The 21,750-nt window shown below is 37.2% G+C and overlaps 1 protein-coding gene across 1 annotated transcript in view; it reads right to left on the reverse strand.

Annotated features, from left to right (window-relative positions):
- Window positions 1-1,126: 1,126 nt before the first annotated feature.
- Window positions 1,127-21,750, reverse strand: part of OSBPL11 (oxysterol binding protein like 11) — a 96,139-nt gene continuing 75,515 nt past the window's right edge. Inside the window, exons 11-13 of the mRNA XM_020893630.2 lie at window positions 16,666-16,848; window positions 9,825-9,978; window positions 1,127-2,826 (exon numbers count right to left, since the gene is read on the reverse strand). Of these exons, the coding sequence (XP_020749289.2) occupies window positions 2,761-2,826; window positions 9,825-9,978; window positions 16,666-16,848 (403 nt within the window). The 3' untranslated portion in view covers window positions 1,127-2,760. The remainder of the gene's footprint in view (window positions 2,827-9,824; window positions 9,979-16,665; window positions 16,849-21,750) is intronic.

Consider the following 21,750-nt stretch of genomic DNA (forward strand, 5'->3'; position numbering starts at 1 on the left):
ACTTCTGTCAACATGGGGAGATTTCAGTTACTTTAAATGTATTTTGAACAAGAATTAAAAAAATCCTATTTCATTAATTCTTAAAATGGTTCAAAAATTCAAAGAAATAAATGAGCATTCAAATGGTTCAAAGAACAAAAACTTCTATTCCAATTTACTTAAGTAGTAAAATTAAAATATTTCATTAAAAATAAAAACACAACTAAGCTTACTCCCTTATCTTCCCAAAAGATTCCTGAAGGTAAGGATTTCAAATCAATGTCCTGGGCTTCCCTGGTGGCTCAGTAGTAAAGAATCCACCTGCCAATGTAGGAGATGTGGGTTTAATCCCTGATTCGGGAAGATCCCACACGCCGTGAAGCAATTAAGCCCCTGCGCCACAATTTTGAGCTTGCATTCGAGCCTGGGAGCTGCAACTACTGAGCCACCACTGAAGCCTGGACACCCTAAAGCCCGTGCTCTGCAACAAGAGAGGCCACTGCAAACCGCAACTAGAGAGTAGCCCCTGCTCTCTGCAACTAGTGAAAAACCCATGTAGCAATAAAGATCCAGGACAGACAAAAATAAATAAATTATTAAAAAAATAAAAATCAACATCATTGTACATGTGTGTGTATATGTATGTGTGTATACATACAGCTGACTTATTTTGCTGTACAGCAGAAACACTGTAAGACAACTAATTCCAATAAAAAAATAAAATATGGAGAAGGAAATGGCAACCCACCCCAGTAATCTTGCCTGGAAAACGCCATGGACAGAGGAGCCTGGCAGGCTACAGTTCATGGCATTGCAAGAGTCAGACACAACTTGGCGACTAAACCATCTACTACTACCACAAAGTGAATATATGCCTAAAGATAACATGTGAAAAGGATATTTGCCATATACTAGCTAGTTTCTTTGGGGGAGGGTGGGAGTCAAGGAAGACTTGGGTTATTTTTTCATCAACTTCCATTTTATACTTAATGACCATTATTTTTACTAGTACTGTAAAACTATGAAAAATGAATAAAATACTAAAAGTTTCATGTAAAAATTAATTTAAAAATAAATGCCTTCTCAAATGAATGGAGCAATAACTTCAACTTTCTATTTCTCTCCACTCATAAAACAGACAAAGGCATCACTGTTGTCCAGTTTTATTATTTTTTAATCTTTCCAACACATGAACTTTAATTCATTTTGAGATTTTTTTCAGTGCATTTCACAGCAAAAATGAACAAGGGAATCATTAAAATGGTTGTACATAAACCAATTATTTTCTTATAATTTACAATTTGTTGAAAAAATTATTTTTACTGTTTTCATCCTATTAACCCCCTTCAATAAAACACAATTTATCAGCGCACAAAGCTTAAACGTCTTATGTTGATGCAACAGATACAGCCACCTACAACGGCTGATGAATAATAGGTATATGTTACACACACTGATTGGAAGACCACATCAGGAGAAACAGAGTAAGGCACCACTCTTGGAAAATTAAGGTAGCTTGCAGTAAAACAAGTGTTGAGTACCATAAGTAGGCGCTCAATAAATACTTGAATGAATGATGAAAGCCATAATTAGCACTATTCTTTTGTCAGTAATTCTTCAACCTCAATAAAATACTTAAAAAAAAAAATTGTACCTGAATACAACTTCCTGATACCTTTTTTCCTGGTATCTTTTTAATTTCATACTCTTTCTTTAGCATTTGAGTTTCCTTGAAAAGAAAACAAAACCATACTATACATATATTTAGTCACATATTCAAATTCTGAATTACTGACAAATAGGAATAGTTGTTTTAAATTTTGAGTGAACGGAGGTAAAATAAAGCATACTTATCCAGAGGGATAGCACATAATACTGGATATTAACCTACAAATGAAAAAAAGGTAAGGAAAACAGTAACAGCTTTATTTTTAAATATCTGCTAGGTTCTTTAATGCCTCAGTTCTTGAGAAAGGCCAAAATCTCATCATATTGACATGAACACATTTAAAAAAATTGTCTCTCAAGTATAATATTTAATAAAACTAGGTATTGAAAAATGTTCTGAAATTTTTCAAGTCAATGTTGTTTTCAAGTATATTAAAATGCTCAGAAGAAAAAATTCTCCATGGTTATAATTTTAATCAATTTATAAATATACTTTTTAAAAGAGAGTTCCAACAGAGGTGGATAATGGATAAGTTCCTCAGACACAGGCACACAGTCTCTTTGAAGGAACAGAATGCCTTGTTATGACAACCTGGTTGATTTTTTTTTTTTAACACTGATTTCAGGCACAATGGCTGAAGCCACTTCTGGGTCATCTTCTTCCTCCTCTTGGTTTGTTATGAGTAGCAAATACTTCAGCTACTAACAGAAAGCAAAGCACAAACTCTAAAAGAGACTTCAATTTTCACTATAAAGAAATTAAAATCACTGAGTTCTCATTGTGTTTATCTGCTGCCCCCATGCAAAAACAGGGGATTCAAACTTAGCTTCTGGAGCAGAAACTGGATAAGAGATTATTCATCTAGTAATTCAGGTGAAAGGTTTTCAGATGATATTGCTCACGTCACATGAAACAGCTTGGTGAGAAGTCCATCGTGCTCCTTCAACACTTTGGTCTTGCTACAGTTCTATGGTGCCCTAATCGGTACATTCGTGTGTAATTAGTTTCAGTCTGTGCAATCAGGAAGCAGGTCACTCAGTGCAATGACTCCATACTGGGAGGGTTTAGGGTAAACAGAGAAGTTCATTTAGTTGAGTCTTAGATAGTATGTGTCACTCTGCTGGTTGTGTTGTTGGAATTATTTTCCAAAGGGGTTTGTGATAAACCCAGCCATCTCCCTGAAACAAGCAGAAAAACAAATTAAAGAACCATTCCTCTAGTATTTTCAGAATCAGTAACCAAAACTAGATGCTATGCTTTTATTGAAATGGAATTCTATTTTCACATTTAAACACAAGAGTTTTTAAAGAAAAGATCTCTTTTGCTTAAGACATCAAAAAGTATGTGTGGTTTAGCTAGGATTAGGTGAGAAGTTCTGGTCTGGAAAGACCTAGTTTGTGCTCCATGCGGAAGTCATCTGTAGCAACTCTGCTACTTTTGCCAAGATGCTTCAGACTGAGCCTCACCCATAGAGTGACAGGTAGCATGTGGAGCGTGGAAAACGGTCACCAACACACTAACTGTTCTCTACATGGCAAATGGCATCTCTAGTAGCTGAGTATTGTTTTCTAGTTCTTTCCTGACTCTATCCCTTAGCTTTCCCTGGTTCCTGTGAACAGAAGGTTACCAAAAGGAGATAAAGTTAGTCAAAGTGTTTATTAAAGACAGGAGAAGACCAAGTGAGGAAAAAAGTGCTGTCGAGAATGCATGAAGCAGAATACTGGGGTAAAAGCTTGGCAAAGTTGAGGTCACAGTAGCTAAGACTGAAATTTAGTGTTTCTGCAATGAGGTTATTAGGTAAGTCAGATTTGAACCTCTGTCCATAATCCCTATATCAACTTCAATATATTTGCATTAAATTTTAAAAAATATATTTACAATACCCTGTTCCAAAAATGACTTATGGCCAGCAATTATGTGGCTCATAGTGACAAGACTCTCTCCTTGACTAAACTTTAAAAGTTAAGACTCCTTTGTCTCTAGTTTTGCCTAAGCCTTCTAGGCCTGCTGAACTCAGTTTTAGCCAAAAAAATCCCGATGAGCCAGATTATCAAGAATCCTCTCATTTTTGATATCCAATGAAGTTCCTCTCCTCCCACCTTCCAAATAATCACGGTCCTCCCTTGATCCATCATCACTGACATCTGACCAAGGCCTCCTGGTAATTTTCCATCTACTCCTTCATCCTACATGCTCGCTATAAACTCCTACTTAGCCCCATATTCAGCACTGAATTCAATCTTTCTCCTCTATTGCAATATTCTTTTATTTTTCCATTTATTTTGTATTAGTTGGAGGCTAATTACTTTACAATATTGTAGTGGTTTTTGCCATACATTGACATGAATCAGCCATGGATTTACATGTGTTCCTCATCCTGAACCCCCCTCCCAACTCCCTCCCCATCCCATCTCTCTGGGTCATCCCAGTGCACCAGCCCCGAGCACTTGTCTCATGCATCCAACCTGGACTGGCGATCTGTTTCACACTTGATAATATACATGTTTTGATGCTGTTCTCTCAGATCATCCCACCCTTGCCTTCTCCCATAGAGTCCAAAAGTCTGTTCTATACATCTGTGTCTCTTTTTCTGTCTTGCATATAGGGTTATCATTACCATCTTTCTAAATTCCATATATATGTGTTAGTATACTGTATTGGTCTTTATCTTTCTGGCTTACTTCACTCTGTATAATGAGTTCCAGTTTTATCCATCTCATTAGAACTGATTATTGCAATATTCTGATGTCATTTAATCACATTACAGAATGCTAGGTTTACAAGTTAACCTGTGCCATCTGACCATCTCATTTCAAAGGAAAAATGGAGGCTCTGAGAAGTGAAATGGGCAGCCCAACTTCACCCAAGAAGGGACAGAGTTCCTTCCAGTACAACTTCTGTATATCTACCTACACTTAAAAAATAATAATTTTATTTATTTTTATTTTTGCTGTGATAGGTCTTTGTTGCTGCATGGGCTTTTCCCCAGTTGTGGTGCAAAGGCTTCTGATTGTGGTGGCTTCTCCTGATGTAGCATTTGGGGTCTAGGGTGCGTGGACTTCAGTAGTTGCGGCATGTGGGCTCAGCAGCTGTGGTTCCCAGGTTCGACGGCTGTGGTGCACGGGCTAAGCTGCTCTGTGACATGTGGGATCTTCCCAGATCAGAGATAGAACCTGTGTCTCCTGAATTGGCAGGTGGATTCTTTACCACTGAGCCACCATGGAAGTTTAGCACCTACCTACATTCTACAGATGAGGAAACTGAAGTGAGAAAGGGTAAATAAACTATCCAAGGTATGAGCTGGGGTGGAAACTTAGCACATCTGACTCCAATGTGGCCCACTATTCTGTAAAAGCCTTCCTGCTTGCATTTATACACATCTTAAGAAATTTTAAACATCCATTTAAGAGGATACAACCAATAGATCCTGATGGATGTGTATAATCACAGAAGGGTGGAAACAGATATAATTTATTTTCTTGGGCTTGAACATCACTGCAGACAGTGCCTGCTGCCATGAAATAAAAAAATGCTTGCTCCTTGGAAGAAAAGCTATGACAAACCTAGACAGCATATTAAAAAGCAGAGACATCCCTGGAGAAGGGAATGGCAAACCATTCCAGTATTCTTGGCTGGAAAATCCCACAGACAGAGGAGCATAATGGGCTATAGTCCATGGCATCACAAAGAGTTGGGGGAAAACAAACAAACAAACAAAAAAAGAGCAGAGACATCACTTTGCCAACAAAGGTCCATAGAGTCAAAACTACGGTTTTTCCAGTAGTCATGTACAGATATGAGAGTTTGACCATAAAAGAAGGCTGAGCACCAAAGAATTGATGCTTTTGAACTGCTGTGCTGGAGAAGACTCTTGAGAGTCCCTTGGACAGCAAGATCAACCAGTCAATCCTGAAGGAAATCAACCCTGAATATTCATTGGAAGCACTGATGCTGAAGCTAAAGCTCCAATACTTTGGCCACCTGTTGTGAAGAGCGGACTCATAGAAAAGACCCTGATGCTGGGAAAGATTGAGGGCAGGAGGAGAAGGGGACAACAGAGGACGAGATGGTTGGATGGCATCACTGATTCAATGGACATGAATTTGAGCAAACTCCAAGAGACAGTAAAGGATAGGGAAGCCTTCTGTATTGCAATCCATAGGGACATGACTAAGTTGGACATGACTAAGCAACTAAACAATGACAAAGATCTAGTAAACTAAATGTCAATGAGAAATGGTTAGGAAAAGAGGGTGGGTATTACCAAATGATTCTAGAAACACTTAAGTTCACCTATAATTTCTCAGGTTACTCTCTCTCCTTGTTCTATACCAAAAGACTCTATTCCATACTCCATCTAAAGCCAATTTCAAACTGGTCTGTAATTGGTCTCACAGCAATAATGAAAGTACCAAACAAATGAAGAAGCTCTTGTTACTCATAACAATATGGATGAAACACATACTATGTATCTAGCATTCTGCCTAGGACCACAGGAAGACAAAATAGGCTTTTCAGTAATATGATTTTTCTTAGCAAAGAGCCATACCTGAAGGCAAGAGCTCCAAAGTTGTTATGAACCTTGGGGTACCAGCTTCAGCTATCTCATCAGCCTCATTTGACTCTGCAGTGCTTCTCACAGCACAAGCCATGGTCCTGTCACACACAGGATGTGACTTGACTGTTCTATGAGATTCAGTTCAGCTCAGTTCAGTCACTCTGTCATGTCTGACTCTTTGCAACCCCATGGACTGCAGCACGCCAGATCTCCTTGTCCGTCACCAACTTTTGGAGTTTACTCAAACTCATGTCCTTTGAGTCAGTGATGCCATCCAACCATCTCATCCTCTGTCATCGCCTTCTCCTCCCGCCGTCAATCTTTCCCAGCATCAGGGTCTTTTCAAATGAGTCAGCTCTTCACAACAGGTGGTCAAAGTATTGGAGTTTCAGCTTCAACATCAGTACTTCCAATGAATATTCAGGACTGATTTCCTTTCGGATAGACTGGTTGGATCTCCGTGCAGTCCAAGGGACTCTCAAGAGTCTTCCCCAACACCACAGTTCAAAAGCATCAATTCTTCTGCACTCAGATTCTTTATAGTCCAACTCTCACATCCATACATGACTACTGGAAAAACCACAGTTTTGAATAGACAGACCTTTGTTGGCAAAGTAATGTCTCTGCTTTTTAATATGCTGTCTAGGCTGGTCATAACTTTTCTGCCAAGGAGTAAGCATCTTTTAATTTTATGGCTGCAGTCACCATCTGCAGTGATTTTGGAGCCCCCCAAAATAAAGTCTGTCACTGTTTCCACTGTTTCCCCATCTATTTGCCATGAAGAGATGGGACCAGATGCCATGATCTTAGTTTTCTGAATGTTGAGCTTTAAGCCAACCTTTTCACTCTCCTCTTTCACTTTCATCAAGAGGCTCTTTAGTTCTTCTTTCCTTTCTGCCATAACGGTGGTGTCATCTGCAAATCTGTGGTTATTGGTATTTCTCCCGGCAATCCTGATTCCAGCTTGTGCTTCATCCAGTTCAGCATTTCTCATGATACGCTCTGCATATAAGTTAAATAAGCAGGGTGACAAAATACAGCCTTAATGTACTCCTTTTCCTATTTGGAACCAGTCTGTCATTCCATGTCTCATTCTAGCTGTTGCTTCTTGACCAGCATACAGATTTCTCAGGAGGCAGGTCAGGTGGTCGATATTCCTATCTCTTTAAGAATCTTCTACAGCTTGTTGTAATCCACACAGTCAAAGGCTTTGGCATAGTCAATAAAGTAGAAGTAGGTGTTTTTCTGGAACTCTCTTGTTTTTTCGATGATCCAATGGATGTTGGCAATTTGATTTTGGGTTCCTCTGCCTTTTCTAAAACCAGCTTGAACATCTGAAAGTTCATGGTTCACATACTGTTGAGGCCTGGCTTGGAGAATTTTGAGCATTACTTTACTAGCATGTGAGATGAGTGCAATTGTGTGTAGTTTAAACATTCTTTGGCATTGCATTTCTTTGGGATTGGAATGAAAACTGACCTTTTCCAGTCCCGTGGCCACTGCTGAGTTTTCCAAATTTGCTGGCATATTGATTGCAGCACTTTCACAGCATCATCTTTGAGGATCTGAAAGAGCTCAACTGGAATTCCATCACCTCCACTAGCTTTGTTCGTAGTGATACTTCCTAAGGCCCACTTGACTTCACATTCACATTCCAGGATGTCTGGCTCTAGGTGAGTGATCACACTATTGTGATTATCTGGGTTGTGAAGACCTTTTTTGTTTAGTTTTTCTGTGTATTCTTGCCACCTCTTCTTAATATCTTCTACTTCTGTTAGGTCCATACCATTTCTGTCCTTTACTATGCCCATCTTTGCATGAAGTGTTCCCTTGGTATCTCTAATTTTCTTGAAGAGATCTCTAGTCTTCCCATTCTATTGTTTTCCTCTATTTCTTTTCATTGATCACTGAGGAAGGCTTTCTTATGTCTCCTCGCTATTCTTTGGAACTCTGCATTCAGATGGGTATACCTTCCTTTTCTCCTTTGCCTTTCACTTCTCTTCCTCTCCATGAGCTTAGGCAATCAATATTTGTCATAAAATCTTACATATCTATTTTGAACAACCATGCCATGGCACACCATTTAGAAAGACATCTTATATCTTACCACCTAAAGGGGCCCAAATGTGAGTCAGCATCTCCAATCTACTGTTCCATCAGGCAGCTAGTTAAGATTACTTAGGTGGAAAGAAAATCAGTATTTTACTGGACAATTGCTGTATCTTGCTACCACTTTCTACACCTGTCTATTCAACATTACTAAATGTAATAAAGGTATTAAGTGGTAGGCTCTTAATAATAATCTGTCAAATAAAGAATGAATAAGAAGTAGCATGTTTCCATGTCATGTTAGTTGAAAGATACAGGAGGCCTATCTTTTAAATTTGGTTGCATCTTTTACCATTACAATTTCTTGCTCTTAACCAATAGAGTCCATTTTTAATGATTTATAGAAGTCTTCCCTTAGAAAATTTTTCCTGTGTTTGGTATATCTGCTTTCTTAGTGAGCTTGAAATGAAAAAAATCCAAGGTTCCCAAACTTTAATTTTGCAGAGTAATTACAATGGTTTTATTTTTCCATATAAAAAGATACAGAAAGGACTTTCCCTTCAATTCCTATCCATGAAAACAGTTGGTATTTATATCAGATATCCAAAGATGAGAAAAATTAAAGCAATGAAATTACTATAATAAACTATGTGCTTTTTAGAGTAGTAGTTATCCAAAATTCACATTCAAATGATTTTTCCAGAGTTTCTCCTGACAGACCAAGTGAAATTCAATGAGTTTCCTTAGACTTGGCTATGGACAAGAAAAGTTTTTTTGGCATTGGCTCTGGTCCATGCACCTTACTCTGAGTCCTACCAGAAAGTAATAAACAAAATAAAATAAAACCTTTAAATTTAGAAAAGACTTTAGAAGTCATTTAGTCTTAACTGCAAAACCAGTGAATTGAACTCTTCTATATAAGCTTTGGTCTCTTATATGAGCTTAGTGATAGGAACACATTACTATAAAATGTACACTTGTTATTATTGGGTATTTTTATTGATAAACAATTCTTTCTTATGTTAAGCTCAAAATGTGCTTTGTAGATTTAGGCCTAGCTCAAGTCTGCTATCCAAGTTTCTATGTGAAAGCCTATTTATACTTGAAGAAGGCTATAATGAACAGCCCCAATTTTCTGTTTTCAGTCTAAACACTCACCATTTCATTCTTTTATCCTTAAGCACTGTGAAGATTCTAGCCACTTCACTATCCTCTGTGTGGCCAATTAAGTTTTTCATGTATCCCTTAAAATGTGATCTTTGGAAGTGAAAAAAGTTTCACTGTTGTGGCACAATGGCAACAAACTTTTAATTGTGTATTCATTATTAAGATTAAAGATTAATCTTAGTATTTTGTGGTGAATTTAAATCCCCAAATCTATTTCTGAACTGCTGGTGAACTATTCTATTTGACAAATTGTCAAAAAGTCACAAAAAGCTCATGGTTAAGCTGGACTATTTTCAAAGAAACAAAGATATGTAAGTGTTAACAAGTCAAAAAAGCCTACTAAGGTAAAGTTCTCATTATGTAGATAATGAGTTTTAGTCTGAAGGCATATAGGACATATACCTCTTTAATAAAATATTTGGTTTTCCAAGGTGTGCCTGTTTCAGTACGATGCCTTTCTTCAGTCCTCTGGCGTTCTTCCAGGGTACGTTTATGCTCTGTGGCTTTATCGATTTCGGAGTCCCTCAGAGAGTCTGTCACATTTTTCCACAATCGCCTGAAAACAGAAAGCCACATGCTTTACAAACATTCTTCAAAAAAAAAAAAAAACAGAATGGATGCCCTCAAAATTAACAGTAATTTTAAAAAATTACATTTCCTGAATCATATCTATAATTTCACACATGAGTTATAAGAATACATACTGTGTTGCTGATGTTAATGTCCAAGATGCTGCTGTTTCTGCTTCTTTTTAAATTAAAAATAATGTATTTTTTCCCAAGTTATATAACAAAGATTTTATTATAAAGAAACTTAGGAAATAAGAAGCAAAAAGAGAAATATATATTTAAAAAGCTGAAACAGAAGACACCATTTCTGCTTCTGGACATGATGAAATAAGCGGCACCAGATCTACCCTCCCACTTATAATCAGCTAGAAAACTAGACAAAAATATATAAACAATGGTTTTCAGATATTGAACAAAAGGCAGCAGAGGACAGTGATTCCTGAGAGCAGGCAAACAAATGAGGGGAACCCTAGGAGTGCTCCAACTAGTTAGAGAGCAATTTGCAGGCACAGCACAGGGAAGGGGAAGCTCAACAGACTCCAAGCAAAAGAAAACTGCCAAGACAATTCTTGGGGAAAGTATAGTCTGTTCAACAAATGGTGCTGAAAAAACTGGATATCCACATGCAAAAATGTGACCTTAGACTCTCACGTCACAACAAAACTAAGAAGATATGAGAAAATCTTTGAGACTCTGGGTTAGGCAAAGATTTCTTAACTACAACACCAAAACCATAATCTATAAAAGAAAACATGGATAGTCTCACCTCATCAAAATAAAAACTTATTACTGAAAAAAACACCATTAAGAAAATGGAAAGACGAGCAATAGATAAGGAGACAATATTTACGAAACACATACCCAACAAAGGAATTGTGTCTAGAATTTACAAAGAACTCCTATAACACAATAAGACAACAAACAGTTCAATTTAAAAAATGGGCAAAATTTATAAGTACACATTTCAACAAAAAAGATATACAAATGGCTAACTAGCACATAAAGACATGTTCAACATCATTAGCCATTAAGGAAATACAAATTAAAATCACAATGAGATACTATTTCAGACCAGCTCAAATGGGTATATTAAATAAGATAGGCAATAACAAATGTTGATGAGGATGAGAACTGGAACCCTCATATGTTCCCAGCAGAAATGTAAAATGGTGCAGCCATTTTGGAAAATAGTTAGGCAGTTATGTGAAAAGTTAGACATAAAACCCACACAAACCAGCAATTCCACTCTGAGGTGTTTTACCCAAGAGACAAGAAAACACATCCACAAAAGATTTGCACAAGAATGTTCACAGTGGTGTGTGCATGCTAAGTCACTTCAGTCCTATCTCTCTGTGGCCCATGGACTGTAGCCCGCCAAGGTCTTCTGTCCATGGGATTCTCCAGCCAAGAATACTGGAGCGGGTTGCCATGCCCTTCTCCAGGGGATCTTCCCAACCCAGGGATCAAACCCAGGGCTCCCACATTGCAGGCACATTCTTTACCATTTGAGCTATCCCAGAAGCCAAACCAGGAGTAAAACTATGGTTTAATGCTCATTTTTGTAAGTAGACTTTTGTTTTAATATAGCAACATCTATCTGTTTTTGTCTATGGCTATTTTCATGCTACAATGGCTGAACTGAGCTGTGGTAGAGCCTATCTAGTCCATCAAGCTTAAGATATATTCATTCTGAGATCAAACCATCAATCCTAAAAGAAATCAATCCTGAATATTCATTGGAAGGACTGATGCTGAAGTTGAAGCTGCAGTACTTTGGCCACCTGATGCAAAGAACTGACTCACTGGAAAAGAGCCTGATGCTGGGAAAGACTGAAGGTAAGAGGAGAAGGGGACGACAGAGGATGTGATGGTTGGATGGTGTCACCAACTTGATGGACCTGAGTTTGAGCAAGCTCCAGGAGTTGGTGATGGACAGGGAAGCCTGGCATGCTGCAGTCCATGGGCTCACAACGAGCTGGACACGACTCAGTGACTGAACTGAACAGAGCCTTTAACAAAAGAAGTTTGCTGACCCTTACCTAACTTCTACTTTACGAAACTATAAAAAGTTAGAGCAAATGATGCACAAAATAAACAGAAAAAAGGAAATAAGAGCAGAAATCAATTAAAAAGAAAACAAATATAGAGAGACATCAATGAAACCAAAAACTAGTTCTTTGAGTAAAATTAATGAACCTTTAATCACATTAATCAGGAAAAGAATCATGAATACAAGGAATGAATGTGACATCATCACTATAGAGCCTACAAACATTAAAAAATAAGCACATATTATAAAAGACATGTCAATAAATTTGAAAAATTGAACCAACTCTTTGAAAGATAAAAACTACCGAAGTTTGCTCAAGAAGTAGATAACCTCAATAGCCCTAGGTACTAAAGATATTAAATTTATGGTTAAAAATTTTCTCCCAAAGAAAACAAAAGGCCAATAACCCCCAGGAATGCAGACCAAAAAATCTATAATACAAGTTTAGCAAAGAGAATCTCTTAAACTCCTGGTTCAATAATAGCCAGATTCTTATATCTGCTTCTACATTCAATTTATTGTGATATGTATTGTTTTAGTTAAAGTATATAAAGAAAATATGGCCTCACACAGATATATAGTTAGTAAAGAGAAGGGATTTTAATAGCTATTTCAAATAACTCAATTCTTTATTATTATATTAAAACTCAGAAAGTGGTAGTTCTTAAAAGATTAGTTGCAATGTGGAAACTGAAAAATGTCAATGAATTTTTCATACTCTAATACATGAAAATCCATTGGTCTAATTTGTGCCTTCAATGGAATTTTTATCCATGCATAATTTTGTAATATCATACAAAATATCACTGTGAAATATCATGCAGTGATCATCTGAAAAAATTATCTTCCAGATGTTGACGTATTTTATTATGTCATATTTTTAAAAATCACCTTCATTAGTTTCACCACCAATTTCATTTATTATACAATATAATTTGTATATACAATATACATTTATTATACAATAAAAAAAATACGGCCAATTGTATTGGGTTTACTAGGGAAGCTTTCAATTCATTGTGACAGATAAAGTTTTCTAAAATTTTGATATTTGCCTTTAAAAAGCTTTATTTTTTCCTCAAGTTTTACTAAGATACAATCGACATACAGCTCTGTATAAGTTTCAAGAGTATAGCATAATGATGTGATTTACATATATTGTGAAATGATTACCACAATAAGTTAAGATTCATCCTCTCACATAGAAACAAAAGCAGAGAAACATTTTTTTTTATTCCTTGTGATGAGAACTCTTAGGATCTATTCTCTCAACCAATTTCAAATATACCTAACAGCAGTGTTAACCACAATCATCATGAGGTAAGTTACATCCCCAGTACTTATTTATCTTATAACTGGAGGTTTGTATGTTTTGACTACCTTCATCCAATTCCTTCACTCCCTACCCCACATTTCTGGTAACCACAATCTGGCTTCCTTTCTATGAATTTTTTTAAAAAGTTTTGTTGAGATATATAGTTGATATATAACATTGCGTTGGTTTCAGGTATACAACATAATAATTTAGTATTTGTATTACTACGAATGGTCACTACAATAAGTCTAGTCAACCTCCATCACCATACATATTACCAAAAACATTTTCTTCTTGTGATGAAGACTTTTAAGAACTACTTTCTTGGCAACTTTCAATTATCCAATACAGCTATAATTAACTATAGCCACTGTGCTGGAGAAGGAAATGGCAACCCACTCCAGTATTCTTGCCTGGAGAATCCTGTGGGCGGAAGAGCCTGGTAGCCTACAGTCCACGGGGTCGTAAAGAGTCAGACATGACTGAGCAACTTCATTATGCTGTACATTATGTCCTCATGACATTTATTTTAAAACTGGAAATTTGTACCTTTTGACTTACTTCATTCATTTCACTCACTGCCCAGGTGCCCACCTCTGGCATTTTGGCAATAATGCCAATCTCTGTTTTCTGTATCTGTGAGCTATTTTTTTTTTAAGATTCCACATATAAGTAAGATCATACAGTATTTGTCTTTACATATCTGACATTTCACTTGGCATAATGTTCTCAAGATCCACTCACGTTGTCTCAAATGGCAAGATTTCATTCTTTTTATGGTTGAATACTACTCCCAATTATAAAAATACTGGGAGTATTATTATACAATAAAAAAATACTACCAATTATATAAATGAGACCATTGAGTATTTGCTCCTTCTCTGACACTTCATATAATGTCCTCAAGGTCCATCCATGTTATCACAAATGGTGGGATTCCTTTCCTTTTTAGGACTGAATAATATTCCATTATAAATACACATCACAACTTGCTTATCCATTTATCTGTCAATGGATGGTTAGGTTGTTTCCATTTATATTTTATTATTAGCAAAACAATTATTGCCAATTGTTTTCCTTTAAGTGTCATGTTCACAGCATTCATTTACAAGAAAAATGTCTGCCCAATATTAAAATGATAACAATCTTAGTTTGTCAATCACCTAAGTAAAAATGGTGCTTCAAGAAAGGGTAATCTGCTTGTAACTCCATCAGTTGCACAAGTTCTCTTCCTTCACATAATCAGTGTACTTTATCATCTAGCACAAATGCTTTATGTATATTCCAAATGTATCATGCAGAATATTTTTTAAAAAGACAGGTAGTCAATGTTCTAGATATAAAAAAACTAATAATCTGTACTGCTTTTCAAGGACATTTTTAAAAGAAAATGGCTTTGAAAAAATTGCAATGTAGAAAAGAAAAAAAACTGCAGGGCAGTAAGGAACACACGATTACTTTTACAGTTTGATATCATTGCCTTGAACGGTGCTAAGGCCCAGCAGTGCTACCCACCACTGCTTCTGTACCACCAATGCAAGTGCCAACAGAATGAAAAAGGCAAATAGTATTTTAGTATTATTAAGAAAGCTTTCTCAACTTGCCAACCCCTGGTACAAATATCAAGGGCACCAGGGGTCCACAAACCAAACCTTGATGCATGCTCCTAAATAAATCCTAAATAATCATAAATAAGAATTTTTTTTTCAGTCACTACTGTTTTATTTTTTGACCCAACCTGAGTTTTTGCTTAATGGGTACTAAATCTCTTTACACATCTGCTTATAAATGGTTTGGTTCCATTTATGTGACCTTAAGATGGTTAATGCTTCCTTATATTTGATACAGTAATACTTACATGTGATATAAAATTTAAACAGTACAAAAGGGCATTCTGTGAAGAGTAAGTTTGTTTCTCATCAGAGAGATGAATAAGTGGTTCAGTTGTATCTGACTCTTTGTGACCCCAGGGACTGCAGCCTACCTGACTCCTTTGTCCATGGAATTTTCCAGGCAAGAATACTGGATTGGGTTGCCATTTCCTCCTCCAGAGAATCCTCCTGACCCAAGGAGCTCCTACATCTCCTGCGTCTCCTTCATTGGCAGGCAGATTCTTCACCGCTGCACCACCTGGAAAGCCTAGACCCCAGTATTCCTCTCTGGAAGCAACTACTGCCAATACATTCTGGAGACTACCTTATTAACACATATATAGCCACTTCATTTACTTTAAAAAAAAATTATATAATCGCTGCATGGGCTTTTCTCTAGGTGCGGCAAGCGAGCACTACTCTCTAGTTGTGGTGCCCAGGCTTCTCACTGCCGTGGCTTCTCTTGTTGCGGAGTATGGGCTCTAGAGCATGTGGGCTTCGGTATTTGTGGCTCCTGAGCTCTAAAGTGCAGACTCAATAGTTCTGGCCCATGGGCTTAGTTGCTCTGCAGAGTGTGAGATCTTCCCAGACCAGGGATTGAACCCATTATCTCCTGCACTGGCAGGAAGATTCTTTGCCACTGAGCAATCAGGGAAGCCCCATTTCATTTATCTTTTTCTTTTTTTCTTAATATTTATTTTTACTTATTTATTTAGTTGGTGTGACAGGTCTTTGTTGCAGCACATTGGATCTTTGATCTTTATTGTGGCATGTGAACTCTCAGTTGTGGTATGTTGGATCTAGTTCCCTGACTGGGGACTGAACCCAGGACCCTGCATTTGGAGCATGGAGTCACTGAACCACCAGGGAAGTCCCCCGTTTCATTTAAAGGCCTATGACATATATTTCCAAAATACCTTCTAGGAAGATTGTATCAGTTTACCTCTCTAACCAACAATATGAAAATGTCTATTCACTTTTCCCCAAAAGAGATACCATTTAAAAAATTTTTTGTATTTCTTTGAATTCTAATTATAATGAACAATTTTTCACTTTCTTAGTGGGTATTGTTTTCTTCTATTTTTGTGAACTACCTCTTTATGTCTTTGCCCATTTTCCTATTAGGGTACCCATCTTTTTATTAATAACTTGTTAAGAGCTTGTATGACAAAGATAGTAATCCTTTAACCACTAAAAGTTCTTATTTTTGTCTAGTTTACAAATGTTTTATTTTTACTAAAATGTGACTATGTACACATAATGTCATAGCTGGTACAGTGTTTACAAACATGAGATCAGGCCAACACTTTCAATTTACAGATGAGGAAGCTTATCTAAAGTGGTGAAGTGACTTGCCAAGGGTTAGAAATTAGTGAAAAGGCTTAAATTAAGACCTAGGCTTTCTGACTCTTTCCTGATGGATGCAAGGATGACACACCTGGATTCAAATGGATCCTGTTTCTCCAAAGGTCTTACTCTTTTCTTCGTCACTGCCAACTTAGTCAAGTCCACGTATTTTGTCTCTCCACTGCTGTAAGCAAACTCAAGAACGCTATTCCATTCCCCTTGTACTCTGCATACAACAGTGTTGGTGATGTTGTGCTTTACTTCACCTGTAACCCTAGAAACAGGCAGAAAAAAAAAAAGCTTTAATAAGTAATACTGTGCTTGTTTCTTAGGGATTTTAAAACCCCAAGAATGTACTTTGTGAATTCTGTTTAAAACAGTTAACACAATTCGCTTCAGTCTGTTGGTGCCAAAGTCAGAGTCTCTGTAAATCCATGACAGTTTCTGAGATAATTTTTTCAAATATATTAATTTAATTTTAGAAAGAATACTGGGAATCAAACTAGAGACTTACCATAAATGATCACAAAGTACAATACTTTAATTTCTACTACAAACAACTATTAAAACTAAGTAGGAATATGAAAAATAATTCTAAAAAAAAACCAAAACAAAACAAAAATAATAAATAAAAAAATAAAAAAAAAGAAAAAAAGAAAAAAAATTCTTTTTTTATTACATTACAAAAAACATTATTACATTACATATTACATTATTACATATTATTTATTACATACATAAAACATTATTACATATTACAAAAAAAATTCTTTTTTTATTACAGTCAAAAATGTTAAAACACTAGGGGCAGGGTAAAAACGTTACAACACTATAGCTTATTCAACATTTTTTTAAAAAGAACCAGTCCTATTTATTTAAAAAATTAAAAGTCCCTAGATTTCCCTGGTAGTGCAGTGGATAAAAATCCGTCTGCCGATGCAGGAGACATAGCTTCAACCTCTGGTACAGGAAGATTCCACATGCCACAGAGCGACTAAGCTTGTGCACCACAACTACTAAAACCTATGGGCCCTAGAGCCTGTGCTCTGCAACAACAGAAGCCGCTGAAATGAGGAGACTATGCACCACAACGAAGAGTAGTCCCAACTTGTTGCAACTAGGAGAAAACACACACAAAGCAATGAAGACCCAGCGCATCCAAAAATAAATAAATGAATAACTAACTTTTAAATTAAAAAAAGTTCAGAAAATGTGAATTCTGGATATATAAATTCTATATAAAATCACATAAGCTTAATTTTAAGTTAAATACAGAAATCAGATAATGAGAGAAAAAATAAGATATATTAAAATTTTTATAATTCTCTTAAAAAGAACACTGGCATACAAAAATTATTGCCAGCAACACAAAACTCTGAGAGTGCTCAAGCACTACTGTTGAAAGTTTAATGAAGGGTTATCTGGCTGGTTTATCAATAGACAGATAGGATGCAGCTCAAATGAAGGCTGGGATAGAAAACAGGTCTAATTATTTTTAATGAAGTACTCTATGTTCACTGTTGGACACAAACAACAGGGTACAATTAGACAAAGATTGAGAACTCAAAGAATAGTGGGCAAATACTAAGGTCTGGTCAGTGTACCAGGGATTATGGTTTATCTGGATTCAAAAGGGAATCTAAAGGACCCAAGGCCATGTTCAGGTGATAGCTCAGGAACCCAAAGTAGCATCTGTCAGATATAAGTCAAGGGCCTGGGAACCAGAAGGATATGGTTGAATTTAGGGAATCCATAGCTTTTAATCAGGAGAAGTGAATGGCCTACAAATTCAAAACCTGAGGCAGAGGTATAGGAGCCAACAGACTTCCTGATGGCTCAGTGGTCAAGTACCTGCTTGCAGTACAGAAGACACTGGGTCAATCTCTGGGTCGGGAAAATCCCCTGGAGAAGGAAATGGCAACCCATTCTAGCACTGTCACCTGGGAAATCTCGTGGAGAGGAGCCTGCAAGGCTCCACAGGGTTCATGGCGGAGGGCAAAAGGGTCAGACACAACTCCGTGACTAAACGACAATAACATCAACAACAGCACAGGAGCCAATAAGCAAATGAACCAGATGTTAGAGATGAAGGTGCACTAGGGTCTGGAATCCAAAAGCAGACCAAACATCAAAAATCAAAAGTTAGAAAAAAAATAAAAACTTAGGCATAATTGTAGCTAATTAGACACAAAGAACACCAACTCTGCTAGATTATAGCAGAAGTGGGAACTCTGGGTTATAATTCAAAGCATATGAACTTAAATAACTATGCTGCTAAGGGGTTTTCCCTGATTTTTGTGACATCCATGTTTCTTCTCTGATCCTACCGACCAACATTGTTTCCTTCCTTGAAAATGTATATCTAACCAAACAGGATATAAAAAGATAGCACTAAACATTTACCTCTTCCATCTTACAACCAGACACACCCAAAACTATATTCTGCAAACTGAGGGATAATAATCAATTTCTCACTTGATCTTTCTTTTATTGCCACAATCTCTCAAGTTATCTTTATCTCTGTCACAAGCCTTTCCACTTAAAACATAACAAGCCCTAGGTCCCTATTTAAGCGTGCTGGGTTACACGGAGTCCTTGCTACTTACTGCAGTTACATAGCAAGATCATCATGACAAGAAATGGGGCAGGGAACAAGAACTGTACATGCTAGAGATAGGTCATGCATGCATGCATGCTAAGTCGCTTCAGTTGTGCCCCACTCTGTGCAGCTCTATGGACATCAGCCTGCCAGGCTCCTCTGTCCAGGGGATTCTCCAAGCAAGAATACTGAAGTGGGTTGCCATGCCCTCCTCCAGGGAAATCTTCCCAACCCAGGGACTGAACCTGTCTCTTATGTCTCCTACATTGGCAGGTGGGTTCTTCACCACTAGCGCCAACTGGGAAGCCCATAGAATACTAGAAAATCACTGGATATATTAACTTGGCTTCATACAGGAAGCTTTTATTTAAAGACTGAAAGTTAAAACTTCAGCTTTGGGTTTTATTGATACGTATATAAGAAACACCACATGAAAGATAATTATATTTTATGCAGAACTACAGGACACGCTGTCCTATCATGTTATTCAATGCCACTACATGAGAATACTCATCTTTTCCCATTACCATACTTATTATAACAACAGACTTTATTTTTAACTGTCTGCTATACATGAGTTTTTCCTAAAAGCCTTACAAATGCTTTCCAAAGATAGGGTCCTGAATTCTAATACTAGAATGTCTAAGCTTCTTGACATATTGAGTGCCACTGTGAGTTTTCCAAATTTGCAGGCCACAGGACTGGAAACGGTCGGTTTTCATTCCAATCCCAAAGAAGGGCAATGCCAAAGAATGTTCAAACTACAACACAATTGCGCTCATTTCACATGCCAGCAAGATAACGCTCAAAATTCTTCAAGGTAGGCTTCAACAATATGTAACCAGAGAACTTTCAGATGTACAAGTTGGATTTAGAAAAGGCAGCAGGACCAGAGATTAAATTGCCAACATCCTTTAGATCATAGAAAAAGCAAGGGAATTAAAAAAAAACCCATCTGCTTCATTTGACTACACTAAAGCCTCTGACAGCATGGATCACAACAAACTGTGGAAAATTCTGGAAGAGATTCAAATACCAGACCACCTTACCTGTCTCCTGAGAAACTTGTATGCAGAACAAGAAGCAACAGTTAGAACTGGACATGGAACAATAGACTGGTTCCAAATTGAGAAAGGAGAATGTCAAGGTTGTATACTGTCACCTTGCTTATGTAAGTTATATGCAAAGCCACAGTCATCAAGACAGTATGGTACTGGCACAAAGACAGAAATATAGATCAATGGAACAGAATAGAAAGCCCAGAGATAAATCCACGAACCTATGGTCACCTTATCTTCGACAAAGGAGGCAAGGATATACAATGGAAAAAAGACAACCTCTTTAACAAGTGGTGCTGGGAAAACTGGTCAACCACCTGTAAAAGAATGAAACTAGAACACTTTCTAACACCATACACAAAAATAAACTCAAAATGGATTAAAGATATAAATGTAAGACTAGAAACTATCAAACTCTTAGAGGAGAACATAGGCAAAACACTCTCTGACATAAATCACAGCGGGATCCTCTATGACCCACCTCCCAGAATTTTAGAAACAAAAGCAAAAATAAACAAATGGGACCTAATGAAACTTAAAAGCTTTTGCACAACAAAGGAAACTATAAGCAAGGTGAAAAGACAGCCCTCAGATTGGGAGAAAATAATAGCAAACGAAGCAACAGACAAAGGATTAATCTCAAAAATATACAAGCAACTCCTCCAGCTCAACTCCAGAAAAATAAATGACCCAATCAAAAAATGGGCCAAAGAACTAAACAGACATTTCTCCAAGGAAGACATACAGATGGCACAAAAACACATGAAAAGATGCTCAACATCACTCATTATCAGAGAAATGCAAATCAAAACCACAATGAGGTACCATTACACGCCAGTCAGGATGGTTGCTATCCAAAAGTCTACAAGCAATAAATGCTGGAGAGGGTGTGGAGAAAAGGGAACTCTCTTACACTGTTGGTGGGAATGCAAATTAGCACAGCCACTATGGAAAACAGTGTGGAGATTTCTTTAAAAACTGGAAATAGAACTGCCATATGACCCAGAAATCCCACTTCTGGGCATACACACCAAGGAAACCAGATCTGAAAGAGACACGTGCACCCCAATGTTCATCACAGCACTGTTTATAATAGCCAGGACATGGAAGCAACCCAAATGCCCATCAGCAGACGAATGGATGAGGAAGCTGTGGTACATATACACCATGGAATATTACTCAGCCATTAAAAAGAATTCATTTGAATCAGTTCTAATGAAATGGATGAAACTGGAGCCCATTATACAGAGCGAAGTAAGCCAGAAAGATAAAGACCATTACAGTATACTAACACATATATATGGACTTTAGAAAGATGGTAACGATAACCCTATATGCAAAACAGAAAAAGAGACTCAGATGTATAGAACAGACTTGCGGACTCTGTGGGAGGAGGCGAGGGTAGGATGTTTCAAGAGAACAGCATCGAAACATGTATATTATCTAGGGTGAAACAGATCACCAGCCCAGGTTGGGTGCATGAGACAAGTGCTCGGACTTGGTGCACTGGGAAGACCCA

This window comes from Odocoileus virginianus, chromosome 4 (genome assembly GCF_023699985.2).
Source record: "Odocoileus virginianus isolate 20LAN1187 ecotype Illinois chromosome 4, Ovbor_1.2, whole genome shotgun sequence".
Lineage (NCBI taxonomy): Eukaryota > Metazoa > Chordata > Mammalia > Artiodactyla > Cervidae > Odocoileus > Odocoileus virginianus.